Below are 22,049 nucleotides of genomic sequence, written 5' to 3' on the forward strand. Positions count from 1 at the left end.
GAATTTTCTAGGGTTTTCAATTTTATTTAGAATAAGTTAAAAATTGAAGTTTGAATCTTCTAGAAGGACCGGTTTGGATTTGGTTAATGATGTGGCGGAGATGGCCACGGTAGTTGTCAAGGGTTGCTCAATCAAGTGTGACTTGTAACTAATCCTAGTTGTAAGGCAAAAGGTTAGGCTACAAGGGTTAGTGGAATAGTGTTTTTATATTATTAATTAATTCATTATCAATTATCAATGTTGTCGAGGATATTTGTTCTGATATAAATCACAAGACAATCAATCTCATTCATCTAATTTGATTATAGGTAATATCAATGTTATATTATTAATTCATTATCAATTATCATTGTTGTCGAAGATATCACTTCTGATACAAATCACGAGACAATCAATCTCATTCATCGATTCATCTCTAATTTGATTATAGGTAATTTAAAGTTTTTGCAGTTTCTGTAGCGAAAAATGATCATTCGGTTGTTGTGCAACAAGCGAAATATTACTTAGTTTAAAAGTTGGTAGACTAACCTGACATATTTTTTAAAAGATCGCTTATTTCTTTTAAAGATGCAAATTCAACACTCCTACCCATATAAATTATGTAAGTTTCAAGTTGATTACCAAGCATCATCAATTTAGTCAGGCAAAATTTATTTGGATAAAATTTTGCAATTTCAATCAGCTTTGTCTTGTCAAAAACAGAGAACAAGTTGATTCAACACGTATAAGTCATATTAACGAGTATCATTGTATTTGTCTACTTAAAATGAATACTAAATTCTTGAAAATGCATGTCTGCGACACTATAAAATAATTCAATGCGATAATGGTTCTGTGTTGTGAAAGATTCAACATTACCTCTGAGTTTTGATTTTCCACAAAAGTACATATCGTCCATGTTTGGAATGTCCATGCCCTGTCCATTGCAAAATAAATCTACCTCCTTCAATAAAGGATCTCGTTCATAATCTCTTCGAGTTTGTAATCACTCTCTTGTGGTGTTAACCAAGTTACTACCATTGTTGATGTCTTGATCTTTCTTTTGCAATGCTTCTAACAATTCATTTGAAATATCCAAGACATTTTTCATCAAATGTAATGTGAGCGCAAAATTAAAACTGTCCATTAGAAGTATAATACCATCTACTCCGCCTCTTGCGTCTTTAATTTATACTTCTTCTTTTAACATTTCAAGAACACCAGTTGCAGAATTTTACATCAATATCAAATTAACCAAAGTTGCAAAGTGCAAATTCCAATGAGAATCAACGAGTCACTTGCAACTAGTTTCCTGATTCAAGCATTTTCCCCTAACAATTTCTTCATTTTACAATGCATCTCTGACCTTGATTCATTGTATTTCATGAAGCATGAAATTTTGTTTACAATATCCCCAAACAACTTTCATTAAAGTGGATATTCAGCTAAAGAGAATGAAAACTTCAAGGTGGTCTTTGACGATAGCAATCGATGTAAGTTGCAATTGATGAGCAAAATAATGTATATAAAATGCTTACGGACTTTCCCTTAGATCAAACTTTTGAGACCAGAAAATTGTCCTTACATGTTGATAGCACCATCATAACCTTGTCCACGAATTCTAGAAGTAATAAGTCCTTGCAAGATTATCCATGGTTACGTTTTGTCATATGGTTGTTGTAGTTTTATCATGAACAACACCCAAAAATCGCTCAACAATACGACCATATTTGTTAACATAACACAAATCAACAAATATTTGTTCATTGTTAGATATGTCATTGGATTCATCAGTACGAATAGTAAATAATTTATCTTCAATGCCATCAAAAATAACTTTGCTGTTTTCCATAGATGTGACACTAATAATTTATCTCCAAGGTAATCATCTTAACTTTGGTGTTTTCACGAGCATTTTTCCAATACAACTTGTCATATTTTTTTGTCGGCAAATCATCTAAGCATTTCAAGGAAGCTCCCTTTGATTAGAAGATTATATTGATTAATCATGACCACAAAAAGGCAATCCTTGCTTCAATATATAACTAAGGCAATCAAGTGAAGTCATCAACCCCCTTCCATCCAAGTCTCAAATTTGTTCAGATTTCTTGGATAACAAAACTTCAATATGTTGATTTGTTTCACCAAATCTTCATACTCCATTAAAGCAATGTTATGAGCACAATTAGGGCCTCGTCCAACATATGATTAGAGTTAGAATTTTTTATTCCAGCTTGTAAATCCTTTGGATGCAAATGCATCATCATCAAATCGCTCTTCAAAACCATGTCTGCAATGATAACGACATAAATAAAATGTTGCATCTATTTATATATCGTACTCTATCCGATTGCCAAATTCATTTAAACGATACAAGCAAATTAATCTTCTCATTTAAGTCCCAATTCTTCTTTGTGGAAAATTATAACTTCGTAAGTTGGTATAGTTTTCCTTGTAAACAGGTTATGTATATTATCTTTTGATCATAAGAATGATATGATGATATTGTAGGCTGCTTACTAGGATACGATAACAATTCTTCTAAATTACACTTGATATGTTCTTTCTCATTCGATGGTAATTTTCTCTTACAAAGTTCTCCATATTCACATGTAACAACAACAAAGAACAACAATAAAATTAGGAAATGCAAATATATTCTCAAATGAAAGTATAGTTGACCATGTTAAGTAATATAACAACATAACTCGTTGAAAATATTAAAGATTAACAAACAATTCATAACATTATTTAACCGATTTGAACAAGATCAACAATAAAAAATTATATCCATTAAAGATTGAATTCCACAATGAAGGAACATGTTATCTCCATTAAAAGTGTAACAACGGTGAAAACATTGAAGATTCTATGTGGGCAATATCTCCATCGATGTAAATAACAATACTTGCAACAAAAAAGATCAACAAAATATTTATTTCCATTGGCGCATGATATGAAACTAAAGCAATACAATCTGAAACGAATAACAATAATATTTAAAGCATAATCCGAATCTGAACAAAAATAGAATCTAAAATATTAAATTATTTACTTAATAAATAGTTTTATATCATAGGGACACAACACACTAAATTAATGATAATTGGCTAAGTATGCACTTGCAAGGAACAATTCATACTTGCATATTTCAACTAACAATTAAAACTGATTTTTCGAATAAACATAAGTTCACACTTGAAATTACATACACATTCCATAAAACTAAGAAATGAATTACACATCAATAAACAATTCACATCAACGTGATATAGAAATCAATCAAGCAAAGAAAGGAATTTAAAATTGCATTTGCAAAAAAAAATTGAAATCAAAATTTCCCAAAACCCTAATAAATTGATTTATAAGATTCATTACCTTAGTGTTTTTTTCCATGTTGATATAGGCTGAAAGAGATATCGGTGACTTGAATGACTACTTCTTGAACAGAGGATGGTAAAGAAATGTTTTCTCCCCATTTATGTTGAATTCATCCGTAAGGAGAGATATGGTCATAGTGGGATGCTCCATCGCAAGAAGGGATGAAAGTTTTGGGATTTTTTTGGTTGAGAGAGTTTAGGGTTAGAGAGAAGGTAAAGAGAGAATGAATTTAAAAATTGGTGAATTGAAATTGGTTTGAACCTTTTTGGATAAGTACCGAAAAAAAATATGTATTACCTTTTAGTGTGACATTTTGATGGAATTTGGATCCCTCCCGAAGTCTTTGTTCGAGAAAGAATGCCTTCATCCTATCATTTTCACCTCAGACTGGACAAATTCTTTGGTGAACATATTGACGTAATCACTCGATGACTTTCCCCTCGCCTCAATGTTAGTTGTCGGGGATGCAATCTGTTTTGAATGTTTGTGGGAGACAATGAAATGGGTCGTGATCTGCTTCACGAGTTGCAAACACTAGTTGATGGATTAACGGGGTAAACTCTTAAACCAAGGCATAACTCCTTTCTTTAGGGAGATCACAAATAGTTGTAATTTCATTGGTCAGGAGGTGCTTCGATAGCTCAACATCATCTTAACATTTTCCTAGTGGTCAATAAGATCTATTAGGTATTCATATGATTCCATCAAAGGTGGCTTTCAGAAGTTCCATGATAACAATACCCTCACAAACATCCTTAAGAATGATCCATTATGAAACAAATTTTCCTCGAAGTGTATTGACTTATGGAATTGAAGCGATCCTCCTTGTTAGATTCTAACGGGGCAAAAATTCCTCTTCCTCCCCCGATATGACAGAAAGGTGAATTTCCATGTCTATTCATGTTTCTGCGTCCTTTATAACGCCGTAGAGAGTGACCTTATTTTAGGGGAGAACTAGTTGTCTTGTGTTTTGGAGTCCTTTTGTTCTTCATTTTGTGTTTCCTACGGTGGTCTCTGTGTTGAGAATGATTGTGCCTTTTGAGATTCTTTTAGATTATATTACTATAGACAAATTTAAGGGTCTTCTCGATCGTGACCAACTCCTGATCAACAAACCAACGTTCAGTGCGAGAAGTCACTACGACGAAAGTCTACACTCGTTGGGTCTCCACTCTGGCTAATCATTTATCATGTTACTTGATCGCCTTAATTTGTTGTTGAATGAACTTGTGTAAGTCCTCTAGGGTCTTGTTGGCGTGAGAACTTTGGAATTTGGGGCGTTTTCCGTGCTTGTTAAATGTCTTGCGATGACGAGGTGGAGAAGGGAACATCGTCATAACAAATACATATACTATTGTGACAAAAATATAATAATATATAATATATGAAAATGAACAACAAAAACAACACTTGAAACATTGCATATAAGTTTTGTGATTTTGTCCTTGAATCTTTGAGTTTTAGATTAATAAAGTCTTACCTTCTTAAATTTGAAGAGATATATTATTTATATCTATTTATACCGTATATAATGAAGTCATGATTTTGGACTGGGTTTTTATTTTCCAATTACATCATTTTAATTACAAATTTATCTTTTATATAATATTATTTAAATTTTAATTAAAAAAATCACTTACATGTCAGTTTTGATGCTAGTATATATAATAAGGATCAATGATTTTGGGTTGGCTTTGTAAATTAAATTTTTATTTGATTGTGTTATATTTCAAGGAAAAAAACTATAACTAAATATGATAAAACATACATAAAATTAAGCGCAATAAAAAAACAGAATGATGAACACATTAGTGCTAGTATTGATTCATTGTAATGTTATATTAGTCTCTCTCCTACTTTTTATGTTTTACACTTTACACAATTTAAAAAAAATACATAATAACTTAACCAAAAAATAAAGAAAACTCTTCACCGTATCTGACATCATTTCTCGTTTTTTTTTTAAGAAATCATTTCGCAAATTTAAAAGTATCAATTTGATGGTGTATACGATACTTTATTATTTGTTTAAAAAAACATAAAATTACTCCTTCAATTTTTATTTTTTAATGTTTTTTTAGTTAAATTACAATAGATGTCCTTTAAGTTATTCAACTGTAATAAATTTGTCATTTAAATTTTTTTTCGTACCACTTAAGTCTTTTAAGTTAATTAATTATAGTAAATTGGTCCTTTAAGTTTTTGAGAAATGATATTTTGACAACCACTTTTTGACAACTTTTGGACAACTTTCTCTCTCATACTCACATGATGTTGTTATCCTCTCTCTTCCTTTTTCTCTCTCCATTGTTTTTGACCAATAAGAAGTGAGAAAAACAAGGTTGTCAACAAAGTTGTCATCAAATGGATGTCAAAATATCATTACTCGAAGTTTTTTCTGTATCAATTAGGTCCTTTAGGTTTAAGTTATTTACCGTAGCAATTTAGGAGATTTCAGATCTACGAAATGTAAGTTATTCGGGGCCTACAAGTTACAATTAAAGAACTTAAATGACATAAGTGTTACGAAAAATACTTAAAAGACTAACTAGTTACATTTAAATAACTTAAAAGTCGTAAATGACACATGAAAAACTTAAAGAACCAACATGTTATGAATTATGATTAAATAGAAACATCAGGTAGAAAGCATATATACCAAATATTAAAGCGATAAGGTAGCCCGCATATTAAAACATCATTACTTAGTCAATTACATATATACCAAATATAATAGAAACATCAGGTAGCCCGCACATATCGGTTTTTCAACGTCTATCCCTCGTATCTCAGATGTATCTGAAAAGTATCAGATAATTGTTTTAGAAATAAAATAAAATTTAATCTCCGGATACTCTCCTGATACGTATCGGGATGTATCGGGCAGGTATCGGTGCAAGATACGCAGAGGATACAATACATCATCCATTTTGAAGTATCTGAGCTTTAGAGCTTATAAATGTACTTACATATTATTCAACAAAGAGATTTACACATCGACAATGAAAGTTGAACTCATAATCAACTCCTTATCAACGGTGCCAACTTTCATTAGCTAATATGATGATTTATCCCTCTTAATATAAGAAAAGAGTATGTTGTGGAAAACTAATTTTTGCCCATCAATGGTTGGCTGCCACATCTCACATTTGAGGGTAAATTATGTCTTAAAATTACTTTTTATGACTAAATGAGGTCACTTAACTAATATGAGGTCATGTAACTACTAATAGCCTATGTGCTGGTTGGTTTGCTTATTAAAAAACATAGTAACATTCAATTGCAACTAGAGATAGCTGAGTACGTTTGAGAGGGAAAGAAGATAGTTAGCTTTTACTTGAAAAAATTGTTACTACCAACAATGACAGCTGATTTGTGTAAGTTTGTCTCAAATCAATACTATATTTTAGGTGTACTCTACACAATTACCAACCAAATTTGGGGGCAAGTTCTCAAATTCAAATTTCAAATTCAATCAAATTAAGTTTGAATATATATATACAAGTGAATACTCATATACTCTCTACATCACCATTCTCTTATTTACATCTTCTCTCATTCAACACAATTTAAAAAATGTTCTACAAATGAGTAGAAAAGTGGAAACCATAAAATGAAGAAATCATGAAGATTTTTTCAACTCTATCATCTTCAAGCTTCAAATACAAAATGAGCATCACCTGCAATAAACATCAACATCGAAAACAGAAGAAAAAAGAGGTAGCAACATATTTGTTTCAAATAAAACAACTTCAGTATAAGTATTTTCATATTTTTTTTTTCCATATCATCATGTAAAACTAACTACACTTTTTTTTCCAGCTGATTCAACATGACATGTTCTACATCCAAAATATACAAAACATCAAAAGAAATACATGGGGTAAATAAATGATGAGAAAACAACCAATAAGAGTTTGATTACGAATTTGTGAGTTTGTAAATGTAATTTTTCACTTTAGCAAGTACTTTTTTTCCCTTCTAAGGAACTCACTGTTATAAAGAAAATAAATATATAATTAAAGAAGAATTTTTATTTGTGGGAAATGATACTGACTTAGTTTGGTTAAAAAATTATTAAATAATCAATAGATAAAAAATCCATTTTTTAGAGAAATAGATAAAGAAAAGTCTATGTATACTTAGTCTGTGGTTATGATAGATCTCATGTGAACAATTGATGATGCAAAAGATTATTAACATATATATATATATATATATATATATATATATATATATATATATATATATATTAAATAAGAGAAAAAGAGTGATGACCTAAAAGGTTTTTTTTGTATAAGGTGTGGTTAAGAAAATTCTTTTTTATTTTTTTTTGCAGATAAGAGATGAAGTGGGAGATAAATCCATGATACTAACAGATGATTTTTGCAGTAAAAAAAAAGTGAGCCACAAGAATATTTAATCATCTAAACCATATAAATAATTTTTAGAATTGGGTTAGACAAGGGTTGGAATCTCACATTAAAATCAAATATTTATGACTTATATGCACAAACAAAGACAAATGATATATTAAAACAAAATAATATAAGAATAGTTTTTTTGTTAAAAAAAGAATAGTTTTTTGTATGTTTAGATTCAGATTTCAATAGGGGGATTTAATAAAAAGAAAGTTAGATGTTTACTCAGAAAACAATCAATTTACATGAGAAATATGAGAAGGTGGATTTATGGTACCAATAAAATAGAGAATGAGGAGGACTTACCTAGAAACAGAAAGAAAATAAGTTGGTGTGGTGGTTGCCAGTGGTGGTTACCAGCGATGGCACAGTGGTTTCCGACGAAGTTTGTGAGACCATGATTTTTCTTTGGGGTTTCTGTTAATCAGCTGGTCAAGAGTGCAGATCCAAATTTTGTTTTCACAAAGAAACGTCGAAATTGCCGGAAATGGCCTCTAAAACCGGCGTTCTGAAAAATCATATTGATAAATCAGAAAAATAAAACTTGTGCTTTATAAAGGAGGAAGTGATTAGTTTAGTGGTGGTGGTGGTGCATCCAAAGGTTGTCAACGGTGGCCGGAAATCTGATTTTTAAAAATGAGAAATTATCGAGCTTTTTCCTTTTGAAAATCTAATTTGACAGAAAGATAGAAGAGAAGGAGATGATGAATAATATATAATTTTTTTTTTAAATAAAGGTCGCCGGAAGGACATGGATCTGGTCGAAAGATGGCCGATGTTGGTGGTTTATGGTTGAGAAGAAAAAGAGATGAAGAGAAAGTGGTGGTTTCCAAGCAAGAGAGTGAATGGAAATAGTAACTAAGAGAGAGTCAAAGATATGGAAATTAATTGGTTTTGTTAAAAGTAAATAAATATGTTAATAAATAAAAAGTTAATTAACATGTCCATTAACGTGTGATTGTCAAAGGAAGGACACGTGAGGATTTAAGAAAGTGAAGTGGCATCATGGAAAGAAATAAACTTTTACTCCCTCCAGCTTATATCTAAGCCCCATTTGACTTTATTTTTGTCTCTAATTATAAATCCCTCTTTAAATTATAAGATGTATTTATTATTTTTTTCTTAAACATACCCCTAATTAATACTCCATCTGACCATTATTATAAGCAAAAGTTGACTTTTTAGGTTCATTCAATAAATGATGTATGTGGTCTATATATAGACACATACATCATTTATTGAATGAATCTAAAAAGTGTATTTTTGCTTATAATAGTGACCGGAGGGAGTACTACAAATTTGTTTTGCTATATGAAAAGTCAAATTTAATACACATACAAACAAAGGACACTTTGATAATTCTAACACACAAACTATACACATTAATTACATTGATAACTTTTCTTAAGAAATATGAAAAATGCAAAAGGGGCTTACATATAGGGACGGCGGGGGGTATTAATTAAGTTAATTAATACACACTTCGATCACTATTATACTCCATCCGTCTCACAATAATTGTCTCTTTACCATTTTTTCTTTTTCTCAAAATAATTGTCACTTTAGAATATCAATGCAACATTTATTATTATTTTCCATTATTATACCCTTATTTATTGAATTACATCCAACTTAACTACTCCACTAACCACAATTAATAAGGGTGTTTTAGTAAATGATACTAATTTTACCATCAAAATCAACACAATTAATCATTTTCTTAATAACCTAAGGTGCATAAACCTTAAACAACTGTGTATTATTTAGAGACGGATGAAGTAAATTCATTCAATTAATAATGTATGTTGTCTATAATAAAGACTATATACATAATTAATTGAAGGGTTTGTCTAACATGTGCAATATTGCACATGTTAAGGAAACTAAATGTAGTAACTTTTCATTGAAAAACACCAATTATTATTAAAAAGTTGTTTATTTAATATATAATACACAAGTTCCAAGACAAACTTAACATTTTAAATTTCTTAACATGTGCAAATTTGCACATGATAGAAAAACCCTTATAAAAATTTAAGTGTATAATATTTAGATTATTAATAGTTGATTGTTATTATTGAAGGATAAAACATGTCCAAAAAAATAAGAATTTGTTTAAGAGAAGAAAGCACTCCAATTAACAATTGTTTGTTATAAGATAAAAATAACACATTAAATTTATTGGAAAGAGATAGTGAGTAAAATAATATAAATTTATTGGTAGATTAAATTGAGTTTATAATAGAAAAACAACATTTAAAAAGTAGTATATCCCCCGGTCACTATTATAAATAGATCTTTGCATTTTACATGTATTCAATTAAGGGTTTTGTGTATTCTATATTAAATAAACAACTTTGTTAGACAAACCCTTTTTATAATTGTAAAGTAAAATTAAAAATAACAATCTTTAGTTTTTGAAATAGATAACATTAATTAGTTTCAAATAAATAACATTGATTCCTTTTTCAAATTGAGAAAGAGTATAGGTGACAAATCGTAGGGCCATAAATTTTAAAAACTAACATAAATGTAAATTTATTACCCCCCATCTTACAATAGATGTTCTCTTTACAATTTTGTTGTTTTAAATTAGGTCTCTTTTACAATATTGATACAATATTTATTATTCTTTTCTTTTTTTTTTTGGTAACAAGGCTAAAATCAAACAAAAACAAAAAAAAAAAAAGAGAGAGGAAAAACAAAGACAGAAGCCTAAGCTCTAGGAAAAGAGGTTCCTATGGCATCATTTCTAATTAAAACAAGAAGCTCATGAGGAGGAGAAGCATGGACTAAGCATTCTTCATTCGATGAGGCTCCCAATTTGGCCATGAAGTCCGCACATTGGTTTCCTTCACGAAGACAATGATGAACGGAGAAATTGTGAGCAGATAGGAGGTCCTTTATATCCTGCATTAGGACAGCATAGGCATGGAAATTTGATGCTCGGCCTGTAATAAGATTAATGGAGAGAAGGGAGTCCGAGTAACAAGCTAAATCCTCTATTCCCATAGCTACAGCCAAGAGAAAGCCGCGGTGAAGAGCAGTGAGTTCAGCTAACAGGATGTCTTTCGAATCCGGAATGAAGCCAGAGAAACCAGAGAGGTAGAAACCAGCGTTGTTTCGAATGATACCACCAAATCCAGCACGAGTTGGAGAACCAAGGCAACTCCCGTCCACATTGAGGATGTGACAAAGATGATTATTTTGATTCCATCTCACCATGCGGTCGAGAGGGGTGGCGTTAATCTTTTTGAAACTAGCCTCAATAACATTTACTGAATCCTGAATGTGGAAACTGATCCGAAATAAAGGCCAAGTTTCATTGCTGATACACATCATGTTGCGGTGCCTCCAAGACCACCAAAGACCGGCGAGGAAGCTGCTTGCGCGAGGCCCAGAAGAGAAGGTCTTAAGCCAGACTTGCGCACAACCCTCAGTGAAGAAAGCAGTGTTATCGAAACCAATTTTGTGCCAGATCGCTGTGGAGTATTTGCAGTCACGGACACAATGCAAGAAAGTTTCTTCATTCTCTCCACAACGCGAACAAATTGCTAAGGCTGTCATATTTCTGCGATGAAGCAGGGATAAGGTAGGGGTTGCATTATGACAGGCAAGCCAAATTAGGAACTTGTATTTTTCAGGAGCTTTCAGCCGCCAAATCCAAGACCAAGAAGTATCATTACTATTTGTTTCTGAGAGGGAGAGAAGCCAGGAGTACCCGCTTTTGGTAGTGTAAACGCCATTCTTGTTATGGTTCCAAATGAGAGCATCTTCAATATGAGCATTGAATCTCATGTGAGAATTGTTGATGGTGTCCGCTATGTGTTGAGGAAGATTGGTGTAGAGAACATCAGTATGCTGGCCATCAGATGTGAAGACATCTTTGACAGAGAGATGGAGATCATGAATGTCGATTATAGGGACCAGGGAACCAAGTAAACCATGAGAGCTCCAATTGCTAAACCAGAAAGAGGAAGTGCCCGCTCCTGCACGCCAAGTATAACCGGCTTTGAGAATGTTTTTGGCTCGAACTATGGAAGACCATGAAGGGGAGCTGCTGCTAGTCACTCTGGCATCAAGCATGCAAGGACCGGTTGAATACTTATTAGAGAGGAGATTCACCCATAACTTATTGGTGGATTGAACCATGTCCCAAACAAGTTTCCCAAGCAGACAAGTATTAGCATCTCTTGCTGAGCGAACACCCAAGCCACCAATATGCTTCGGTCTAGTAACTGTTTTCCAATTGACTAGGTGGATCCCTTTGTTATTAGAGCCCTTCCAGATGAAATTACGGGTTGTTTGGTCTATACTATCACAGACATTCTGAGGAAGCCAATTAATCTGCATATAGTAAGTAGGGATGGAGGATAAAACAGAAGTTGCTAGAGTCAGTCTACCTGTTCTGTTTAGGAGTCTATTCTTCCAAGATGCAAGTCTGGTTTGCATTTTTTCAATAATAAAGTTAAAATCATTTCTTCTAGGCCGACCCTGAAGCATTGGAAAACCCAAGTACTTGCCAAGAGAAGTTGTGCTTTGAATACCAGAAATAGCAGTGAGGTTATTGATTTTGCCATTTGGGGTGCCAGAAGAATATAATGCTCTAGACTTGGAAATATTAATTTTCAAACCTGATGCTCGACTGAACCTGTCAAATAAACTGGTGATGAAGTGAAGTTGGGAGCTTTTAGCCTTAGTAAAAAGAAGAACGTCATCAGCAAAGAGAAGATGGGATATCTGAGGCCCGTCATTAGTGATGTGAATCGGTTCCCACCTCCCTTGAAGAACAGCATCATGAATAGCAACTGAAAGCTTTTCCATACACAGGATGAAGAGGTAGGGAGAAAGCGGGTCACCTTGCCTAAGTCCATGAGTGGGCTTGAAATGAGGCATCTTGTTTCCGTTCCATAAGATAGAGTAGTTGGCTAAGGAGACACAATGCATGATAAGCTTGATGGTAATGTCTGGAAAACCAAAATCATGTAGACAAGAGTTGAGGAACTCCCAATTAACATTGTCAAACGCTTTTTCCAAGTCAAGCTTGAAAGCTACACATCCCTTCTTTCTTTTGGATCTTTTCATGAAGTGGACAATTTCCTGCAAAACAATTGAGTTATCAGATGTGCCCCTACCAGGTAGGAAACTACTTTGATAGGGGCCAATAATATTATTAAGAAGAGGCCGCAGTCGATGAACTAAAACCTTAGTGATGATTTTGTAAACTATATTGCAAAGACTAATGGGTCTGAAATCTTTGTAAGTTTTGGGAGGATCAATTTTTGGGATTAGTGCAATGAGAGTGTTTGAGATCTCCGGATCAAAATGACCTGTTAGGAAGGCTGTTTGGACAAGATGGTGGATGTCATCACCAACAATATGCCAGTATTGTTTGAAGAAAATGCAGTGGAAACCATCGGGTCCAGGGGCTTTGTAAGGTTTCATGGAATTGAGAGCAGCAAAAACTTCATTTTTGGTGACAGGAGAGGTTAGAGAATTTTTACCGGTGTCATCAAGGACGGGGTGGCTTCCTTCATTGAAGGTTCGGTTATGGGGGGGCTGGTTGCCGCAAAAGAAATTTTTGAAATATTTTTGGGCTTCTTCTTGGAGAATAGTACTGTCAGAAGTTGTGATGCCGTTTGGGAGCTGCAGCCTGTGAATTCTGTTTCGCTTTCTTCTGATGATAGTTTGAGCATGAAAAAAAGAAGTGTTTTTGTCACCAAACTTCACCCATTGTTCTCTTGACTTTTGGTACCACAACATTTCTTCTTGGAAGAGGATATGATTGTATTCTTGTTGCAGCTCTTTTTCAAGAAGAGTGTGCCGAGATGAGTCAACTCTTTCTAAATAGGATTGAACGCCCTTGAGCCTCCGTTCCACATGTTTTTTCCTTTGAAAGATGTTTCCAAAGACATCATGGTTGAAAGTGATCGAGTTCTCCATGACTTTGATTAGAGATGCGGTTGTGTTATGATTGTAAGTGGTCCAAGATTTTTTGACCACATCAATATACTCACTGTGGTCTATCCAGGCTGCTTCAAAACGAAAGGGTCGGGGCCCTCTAGCAAGAGGGAGGCCGCCAAAACGGAGGAGGAGAGGATTGTGATCAGAATGCAATCTACAGAGGACTTCAACAAAAGCTTCAGGGAAGGAAATACGCCAGTCAACATTAGCCAAACCTCTGTCAAGCCTTTTAGAGAGAATACGGATGCCATTGTTGTTTTTATGCCAAGTATAGCGACCACCTGTTGTTGTAAGGTCGAGGAGGTTGCAATTGTTCATGAAGTTTGAGAAAGTGGCAGCTCTATTGTGATGGAAGATGCCGCCTCTTTGTTCACTGGGGAGGAGGGTCTCATTAAAATCACCTATGAGCATCCACGGAACGTCCATGGTATTGTTGATGTTCATGAGGTAATTCCAGAGGTTGGGTCGCATGGAGTAGTTCGGGCTAGCATAGATGCAAGTGCAAGTAGTGTTAGCAGTACCTCGGCCAATGGAGAAGGTTATGGAGTACTGGTTAGAATCAAGAACAGTTGAGGAAATGTTGGTTGCAGAATGTTTAAGGAGCCAAATGCCTCCAGAATGACCATTTGCTTCAACAATGTGAACTGGAGTGTAGCCAATATTAGTCCAGAAGGAGGAGAGTCGAGTAAAAGGTATGTGAGTTTCATAAATAGCCATGAAAGTTGGATTGTGCTTTCTTATCATATCTTTTAACTGTCTTCTAGCATTATTATTGTATGCCCCTCTGATGTTCCAAGAGAGGATTGAAGTATCTATCAGAGCATCCATAACAAGACTGGAAAACAAAAAGGTCCACAGAGATAGATAATTACGTGACCATGTCTTCATCACGTACACCAAGGTCATCCTTATTCTTCATAGAAGCAATGTAATCATCAGTTGTGTCCTCACTGGTAACATGATCGTGGCTAGCGGTTGGGCTTGTGTGAGGGTCAGTGATGGCTGGGGGGTTCAAATGTGTGGGGGTAAGGATGGTGACGTTACCAAAATTTGGTTCAAAAGTAACAGATTGGTCGAGTTTGTGTGGGGACGGGATGGATGTTTCAAGGTTGTTATTGGTTCTGTAGTTGCTCTTTACCACATGAGTTGGTATTGCATGCTTTTTTGAACTATCTTTCACTGGCTTAGGTTTGGTATTAATGGTTGGGGAAGCAAAAGAGTATTCCATGAGGGGGTCAAAATTGTTTTCTTCTTGCCTACGTCTTTTGGGGTCATTGGTGGGTTTGTTTGCACGTGTTATGTCATTAGGATTGGGACGTGGGGGAAATTTCTGGTTTAGTGGGGCAGGTCTGTTGTTTTGGGTCACAGATGTCAGTGGAGTGAACCTATTGGTTTTGTTGGTAACCGGTTTTGAGGAAATTAAGGTGGGGTTACTGGTTGACTTCTTTTTTCTTGTAACAAGCAGCCAATCTCCATGAAGCTCTTTATTCCCTTCATCAATGCTAATTATATTACCCTTAATAACTGATAAATCATTTGGAACAAAATTAACTGCCTTGCCGTTACTGGATTCTGGCATTAATTGTGACTGGTCGATGGTCTGGTTGATGTGTTGCAGCGGTTGGCTGACCTCTTGTTGGTTGCCGGCAGTCTGTTGTTGTGGTGTCTCGGGAGGGGCGGTTCTGGGGGGCGTGGTGCAGTTTCTACCCAGATGGCCGTAACACCCACAGTTGGTGCATATTAGGTGGAGGCCCTCGTACTGAATTTTGTACCAATGTCCATTCACCCAAATTTTTCCTACGACTGGCAGAGTGAGATCAATTTCGACACAGACTCTTGCAAATTTTCCTCTTTCAACTTTCAGAGTGTTAGTGTCCACTTTGACTGGCCGACCAATTGCTGAAGCCATGGCTAGAAGAAAACTCTCGTCATAATAGACTAAATTTAAACCTGGAAAGCGAACCCACACGACCGTGCGTTCCACTTTGGCATTTGGAGAAGCAAATTCAGGTGACCAATGTGTGACTGCCAGACAATGGTCATATATTAACCAAGGGCCTCCAGTAACAACTTTCTCTTTGTCTGCTGCTTGATCAAACTTCACCATATAGAAACCGTTGTCGTTATCCATGATTTCGAAACCTCCTTGGAGTTTCCAAATTCTGTGCAGCCGATCTCTCATGGTGTTGTAACCTAGAGTTTTGCCCAACAACTTGACGACGAGGGCGTCTTTCCATGGTGTGCAGAGTTCCTGAAACACCGTTGGTTCTAGATAAACCTTTGGGAGTAGTCTGTTTCCATCTTCCAGTTCAATTCGCACCAAATTCTTTTCGATCATGTTTTCTCTTTCACGGGTTGGGATTTCTTGAGAGGATCCCAAGAGTTTATCGCGGAAAGAAGGCTTTGGCGGTGAAAGCTTAAGGTCGGGTGGCTTTTTGGTGTGGTTCAGGGTTGGATCATCTTGAGCGGAGAAGACAAACTCAGAGCTCATTGCACTAGGGTTTCTATTCCTAAGGTTTTTCAACAACTAGTACTTTGGATATAGGTAGTAAGCAAAATCACAGAAGCGGTGATTTTTTAATCACAAATCACAAAGGATTTGTAATCGCAAATCGCCGTAAATCGCAAAACTGTTAAGGCCGTACTATTTATTATTCTTTTCCACAACATATCATTATTTACTGTATTTTCATCATCTAATTATTCAACTAATTATAATTAATGAGAATATTTTAGTAAATTAAACATATTTGACCATTAAAATTATTATACACGGGCCAAATCGTTACTGATAGAAATTATAAACATGACATGTTGTCGTTGATGAAAAAAATTAAATTAATTATGATGCACATTACAAGTCATCAATGATATAGTTTTGAAAATAATTATTATACACGAGACCAGTCGCCAGTGATACAAATTTTTAACTAAATATTATACATAGGACAATTTGAGAAGGCTAAACGTTTAAAATAATTAATATACACGGGACAAGTCCTCGCTTATACTAATTTAGAAAAAAAATTTATACACGGGACAAGTCGTCACTGATATAAATATTAAAAATAATAATTAAACTTGGGATAAGGTGTCAATGATACAATTTTTAAAATAAAAATTACACATAAGATAAGTTGTCACCGTTAAAAATTTGAAAGTAATTATTATACACGATACAAGTTGTCATTCATACAAATTTAAAAATAATTTTCCATCAAAATAAATAATTAAATTATCAATGCACATGGAACAATTCATTGCTATTATAAATTTTAAAATAATCATTATGCATCGTGGTCACTTTTTTTTTTTTAAGGTAATAGTTGTCACTCTTACAAATTTAAAAATTAGTATTATACACGGGACATGTTGTCATTGATGAAAAAAAAGTTAATAAAATTTTAATTCAAGAGACAAGTCATCATCGATATAAATTTTAAAATAATTATCAAACATGTGACATGACTGGTATATATATATTATAAATAATTATTATACACCGTACAAACTGTCAAAGTTTAATTTAAAAATTATTATTATACATGGGCCAAGTCATAATTGATACAAATTAACACATGACATGTCGTCATTGATAAAAAAAAATTAAAATAATTATTAACCATGTGACAAGTCATCAACTATAAAATTTTAAAAATAGTTATTATACACGGGGCAAGTCGCCGATGATAGAAATTTTAAAATAAATATTATACATAGGACAAGTTGTCATTGCTAGAAATTTAAAATAATTATTATACATGAGATAAGTCGTCATTGATACAAATTTAGGAATTATTATACACGAAACAAGTCATTACTGACACAAATTCTAAAATAATTATTATACACAAGAAAAGTTTTAATTGCGAAAAAGTATTTTTCCAAGTTGATATTTTAGTTTGGCAAACATATTTCAAAATCATATATGTTGATATTGTTTTTTTGGAGAAAAATTATATAAGTTTTTTTTTTTTAGCAAAATTTTTATATAAGTTGATATCATTATTGTTTAAATTCGCATATAAAAAATCTCAAGATTAAATAAATCATCCACACCAACGGGCACCCGTGCGGATGCACGGGTATCTTACTAGTTATTAGCAAAAAAAGAAGATATTATATATGATGATTTATCAATTATAACCTTCCCCATGCCGGAGAAAAGTACACCTTCGTTTCATTGTTAAAGGGCATTACGGTCAGTAACAATTACAACGGCTCTATCGATGATACCAAAGTAGAAATAGCCGTTGCCGCTTCCCAAATAAACTAATTTCTAAATCTCAAACCCTAATTCATACAATTCCTATCTGCTATATATAATCTCTCCCTCATTTCTCTCATCATTCAAATCTCTCTCTCTCTAATCTCTCATACAAGCAATCTAGTCGCTATCACAATAATCGCTTATTACAATAATCGCTTATTTTTCATTTTGTCTAATTCATTTCTTTTGCAGGGTTCATTTTCTGATTCTTGATTTCATATCAAGAATTTAATTTCATTTGTTATTATTCTATTTTGTATATTGTTTTTCTTTTCTCTCTCTAACAATGGCTTCAGGTTCTTTGAGTTCTCCCGCCATCAAAACCCAATCACGTTTTCCTCTTCAGGAACACTTACAGAGAAAGAGTTCCAAGGAAAATGTAAGAACATTTTTCAATTATTCAGATCTTTCAAAATTAGGGTTTTAATGTAAATTGGGATTTTAATTATCAAATTTTGGTGTTTTGGCCATAATTGGATTAGTAGTCTAAAAACTGTGATAAAGAATAAATTTTGAAATTTTGGGGGTTTTCTTAGATTGTGAATAAATTTTAAAATTGGGATTTTTAATTTTCGAATTGGGGGTTTTCTTAGATTGTGGATTAATTTTGAAAATATGTTAAAAAAGAATGAATTTTGACATTATGTCATGAAAAAGAATGAATTTTGACATTATGTCGTGAAAAAGAATGAATTTTGAAATTATGCTAACTTTTTATTGACTGAGTTGAAATTATGATATGATAAGTTGATAATATTCTGAATTTGTTTATGAAAATCAAGTATTGATTCTTTATTGTTTGATTTGTTTGTTGCCAGTTGGACAGATTTATACCGAATAGATCGGCGATGGATTTCGATTATGCACACTACATGGTGACAGAAGGGGCTAAAGGTAAGGAAAATCCAGAAGTGTGCTCCCCTTCCAGAGAAGCGTACAGGAAGCTACTTGCAGAGTCTTTAAACATGAACAGGACCAGAATTCTAGCTTTCAAGAACAAGCCACCTACTCCAGTTGATTTGATTCCTCATGAGCTTACTTCATCATCTCTTCAACAAGATAAAACCATAAAGCCCAGGCGAATTATTCCTCAGGTGTGTTACTGAAATCTGATTGATATTCCTTATGTTTTATCATTGTTATTTTGGTTCTTTGGTTGCATGAACTCCAAATTTAAATTTTGAATGAGTTTTGAAAATCAAGTGGGTCTGAGTTGTTTTATTAATTCTTAGTTAAAAGGGTTTGTATGGTGAATGAAATTCAATATTTTGCAATTTTGTGCTAGTTGATGATTAGTTGGCTATCTGATTAGGTTTTTGAAATTCAAGTGGATCTGAGTTGTTTTCTTAATTCTTAGTTGAAAGTGTTGTATGGTATAAACTGTAAACCATAATATTTTGCAATTTTGTGCTAATTGATTGATATGTTGTTTTTCAGACTTCTGAGAGGACTTTGGACGCTCCAGACCTTGTGGATGACTATTACCTCAATTTATTAGACTGGGGAAGCGCCAATGTTCTTGCAATAGCACTTGGAAACACAGTGTATTTGTGGGATGCATCAAATGGTTCTACTTCAGAACTTGTTACCGTCGAAGAAGAAGACGGCCCTATCACATCTGTGAGTTGGGCTCCTGATGGGCGTCATATTGGCATTGGTTTGAACAACTCTGAAGTGCAGCTATGGGATACAGCTTCAGATAAACAGGTTTTTACACTTACCTGGTTAACATTAATACACCTTTATGAACTATCAAATTCCTGCTAGTTTGCCAACATTATTCTTGTTTGGTTTCTGCAGTTGAGAACTTTGAAAGGTGGTCATAGGCAGCGAGTAGGGTCTTTGGCATGGAACAACCACATACTCACAACCGGAGGGATGGACGGTAAAATTATCAATAATGATGTAAGAATTAGAGCACACATTGTTGAAACATACAGAGGGCATGAACAAGAAGTTTGCGGATTGAAATGGTCGGCTAACGGTCAACAATTAGCCAGTGGAGGGAATGATAATCTACTTTACATCTGGGACAGAGGTACATCAACTTCTAGTTCTCCTACACAGTGGCTTCACAGGCTTGAAGATCATACATCTGCAGTAAAGGCTCTTGCTTGGTGTCCATTCCAAGGGAATTTGCTAGCTACTGGTGGAGGCAGTGGCGATCGAACAATCAAGTTTTGGAATACCCACACCGGTGCATGCTTGAACTCGGTTGACACTGGGTCCCAAGTATGTTCCCTGCTATGGAACAAGAATGAAAGGGAGTTACTCAGCTCTCATGGTTTTACACAGAATCAGCTAACACTTTGGAAATATCCTTCAATGGTGAAGATGGCAGAGCTCAATGGTCACACTTCAAGAGTTCTTTATATGGCGCAGAGCCCGGATGGTTGCACAGTGGCAACAGCAGCAGCAGACGAAACATTGAGGTTTTGGAATGCTTTTGGCACTCCAGAAGTAGTAGCAAAAGCTGCACCGAAAGCAAGAGCTGAGCCATTTTCACATGTGAGCCGCATTCGATAAGCAGTAACATTCAAAACAGTTTGAAAAGCCAAGTTATTTTCTGCCCTTTACTCCACTGTAGATAGAAGATGGAGTTGTTTTTTACAAGACTCCTATGTACATTGTAACGTGTTATTATAGTGAAAAACAACACATGATTTGCCCCGTGGACGTAGTCACACACCACCCGTGACGAACCACGTATATCGGTCTTTGTTCTTCTTGCCCTTTGCTTGCTCACTTTAAAAATATGGAATATAATCTTTAAATCTCTAAAGACAGACAAAAATAATAAATAAGTATAAAAATCCTCTCATTCAGTCCCCAAATATATAAAAACATATCAGTCTAAAAGCTTCAGAATTTAAAACCCCAACAAATAAAAGGAATGGAATAACAGCCTCCCAGGGGTAAGCAAAAGTAAAAATTGGACCACTGACCTGTGATCATCATCGTTTAAAATTTACAGTCTACAACAATTAGACTAGCCTAAAGGGTGAAGAAGACCAATTGGAAGTTCTGTCACTAATAACAAGATAAACAAACCTAACTCAGTGTTAAAGGCCACCAATGTAAATTGCACAAAGTTGTATAAAAATATAACATTCTCAATCTCAAATAATATAAAAATATCACATACTATTTAGGAATGTTTGTAAAACATTACTGTAAACCAGTTAGGTCAATGGATTCGATTCATTTCATTCAAATATCGTAAAATGATGGTGTCAAATTTCAATCTTAGCTTCCACTCAAATCCTCCTCCTTGCTTATCCATGGAACAACCATCACTTGCTTCAACAAATGGCTTAACAAACAATTCAAGAGTTCGGATTTGGATTGTTTGCCGTTACAAGTTCACACAGTTAACACGTCGTAGTCATTGGATTGCGGTCAGACGGTCATGATTTCAAGTTTGATAATTTGTATTTAAATCTTGACCCCTATCCACCAATGTACTAACTACGTGAACTTGAGATTGTTGACGGCGCATTCCACATCGAACACGAAAAGAGCTATCTTTTCTAAAACACAAAGACAACAAACTAAATCAATCAAGACATGAATGAAATAAATTAAAGTAATTCATTTGAAACCGCATATAGCATTAGATACGATATTAGGCATTTTAGTTAGTTAAACTAGTTAGTTAGCTGTTCTTATTTTCTTATTTTCCGCAATAATATTCTTTATCAATTTTTTTTTTTGAGAAAGTTCTCGTTGAAATTTAAATAATCTATTCTTGAGATTTCCATTTAAATTTCTTATTGAATTCATATTCTTTTTCCAATTTTTCTTTTCCGTTGTTCTCTCATTCTCTTGTACATTCATTACACTCACTTGTATAGCTTATGATCTAAACTCAATTATTTTAGCCACATATATTACTAAAAAAGCAATAGAGTGAGTAGCGTTGTCCAATTTTGAAGAAATTGAAACCAACCCAAAATCATTTACGATTGTCTCTCTATACAGGTAGATACACAGAATACTAATAATTATAAATACTTCTAACTCCTCATTTAACA

At 34.0% G+C, this 22,049-nt stretch overlaps 2 protein-coding genes across 2 annotated transcripts; one reads left to right on the forward strand and one right to left on the reverse strand.

Moving 5' to 3' along the window:
- Positions 1-14,653: 14,653 nt before the first annotated feature.
- LOC146919062 (uncharacterized) lies at positions 14,654-16,236 on the reverse strand. Its single transcript, XM_085710589.1, has 2 exons — positions 14,790-16,236; positions 14,654-14,658 (listed from the first exon to the last, which is right to left on the reverse strand). Exons 1-2 carry the CDS (start codon positions 16,234-16,236, stop codon positions 14,654-14,656), a joined length of 1,452 nt encoding a protein of 483 aa, XP_085566715.1.
- Positions 16,237-18,093: 1,857 nt separating this feature from the next.
- On the forward strand, positions 18,094-20,724 carry LOC146919063 (cell division cycle 20.2, cofactor of APC complex-like). Its single transcript, XM_085712327.1, has 4 exons — positions 18,094-18,394; positions 18,834-19,109; positions 19,453-19,722; positions 19,816-20,724. The coding sequence occupies exons 1-4, from the start codon at positions 18,302-18,304 to the stop codon at positions 20,539-20,541; spliced, it is 1,365 nt and encodes a 454-aa protein (XP_085568453.1). The 5' UTR covers positions 18,094-18,301; the 3' UTR covers positions 20,542-20,724.
- The last annotated feature ends 1,325 nt before the right edge of the window (positions 20,725-22,049 follow it).

This window comes from Medicago sativa, chromosome 5 (genome assembly GCF_051527215.1).
Source record: "Medicago sativa cultivar Bolivia chromosome 5, Bolivia_mono, whole genome shotgun sequence".
NCBI lineage: Eukaryota > Viridiplantae > Streptophyta > Magnoliopsida > Fabales > Fabaceae > Medicago > Medicago sativa.

Excerpts from the sequence above, each read along its gene's own strand:
- LOC146919062 (XM_085710589.1), bottom strand. The coding sequence starts at position 16,236 with ATGAGCTCTGAGTTTGTCTTCTCCGCTCAAGATGATCCAACCCTGAAC.
- LOC146919063 (XM_085712327.1), top strand. The coding sequence starts at position 18,302 with ATGGCTTCAGGTTCTTTGAGTTCTCCCGCCATCAAAACCCAATCACGT. Across the intron at positions 19,110-19,452 it reads CCAGGCGAATTATTCCTCAG|ACTTCTGAGAGGACTTTGGA; the intron begins GTGTGTTACTGA and ends GTTGTTTTTCAG. Across the intron at positions 19,723-19,815 it reads ATACAGCTTCAGATAAACAG|TTGAGAACTTTGAAAGGTGG; the intron begins GTTTTTACACTT and ends TGGTTTCTGCAG.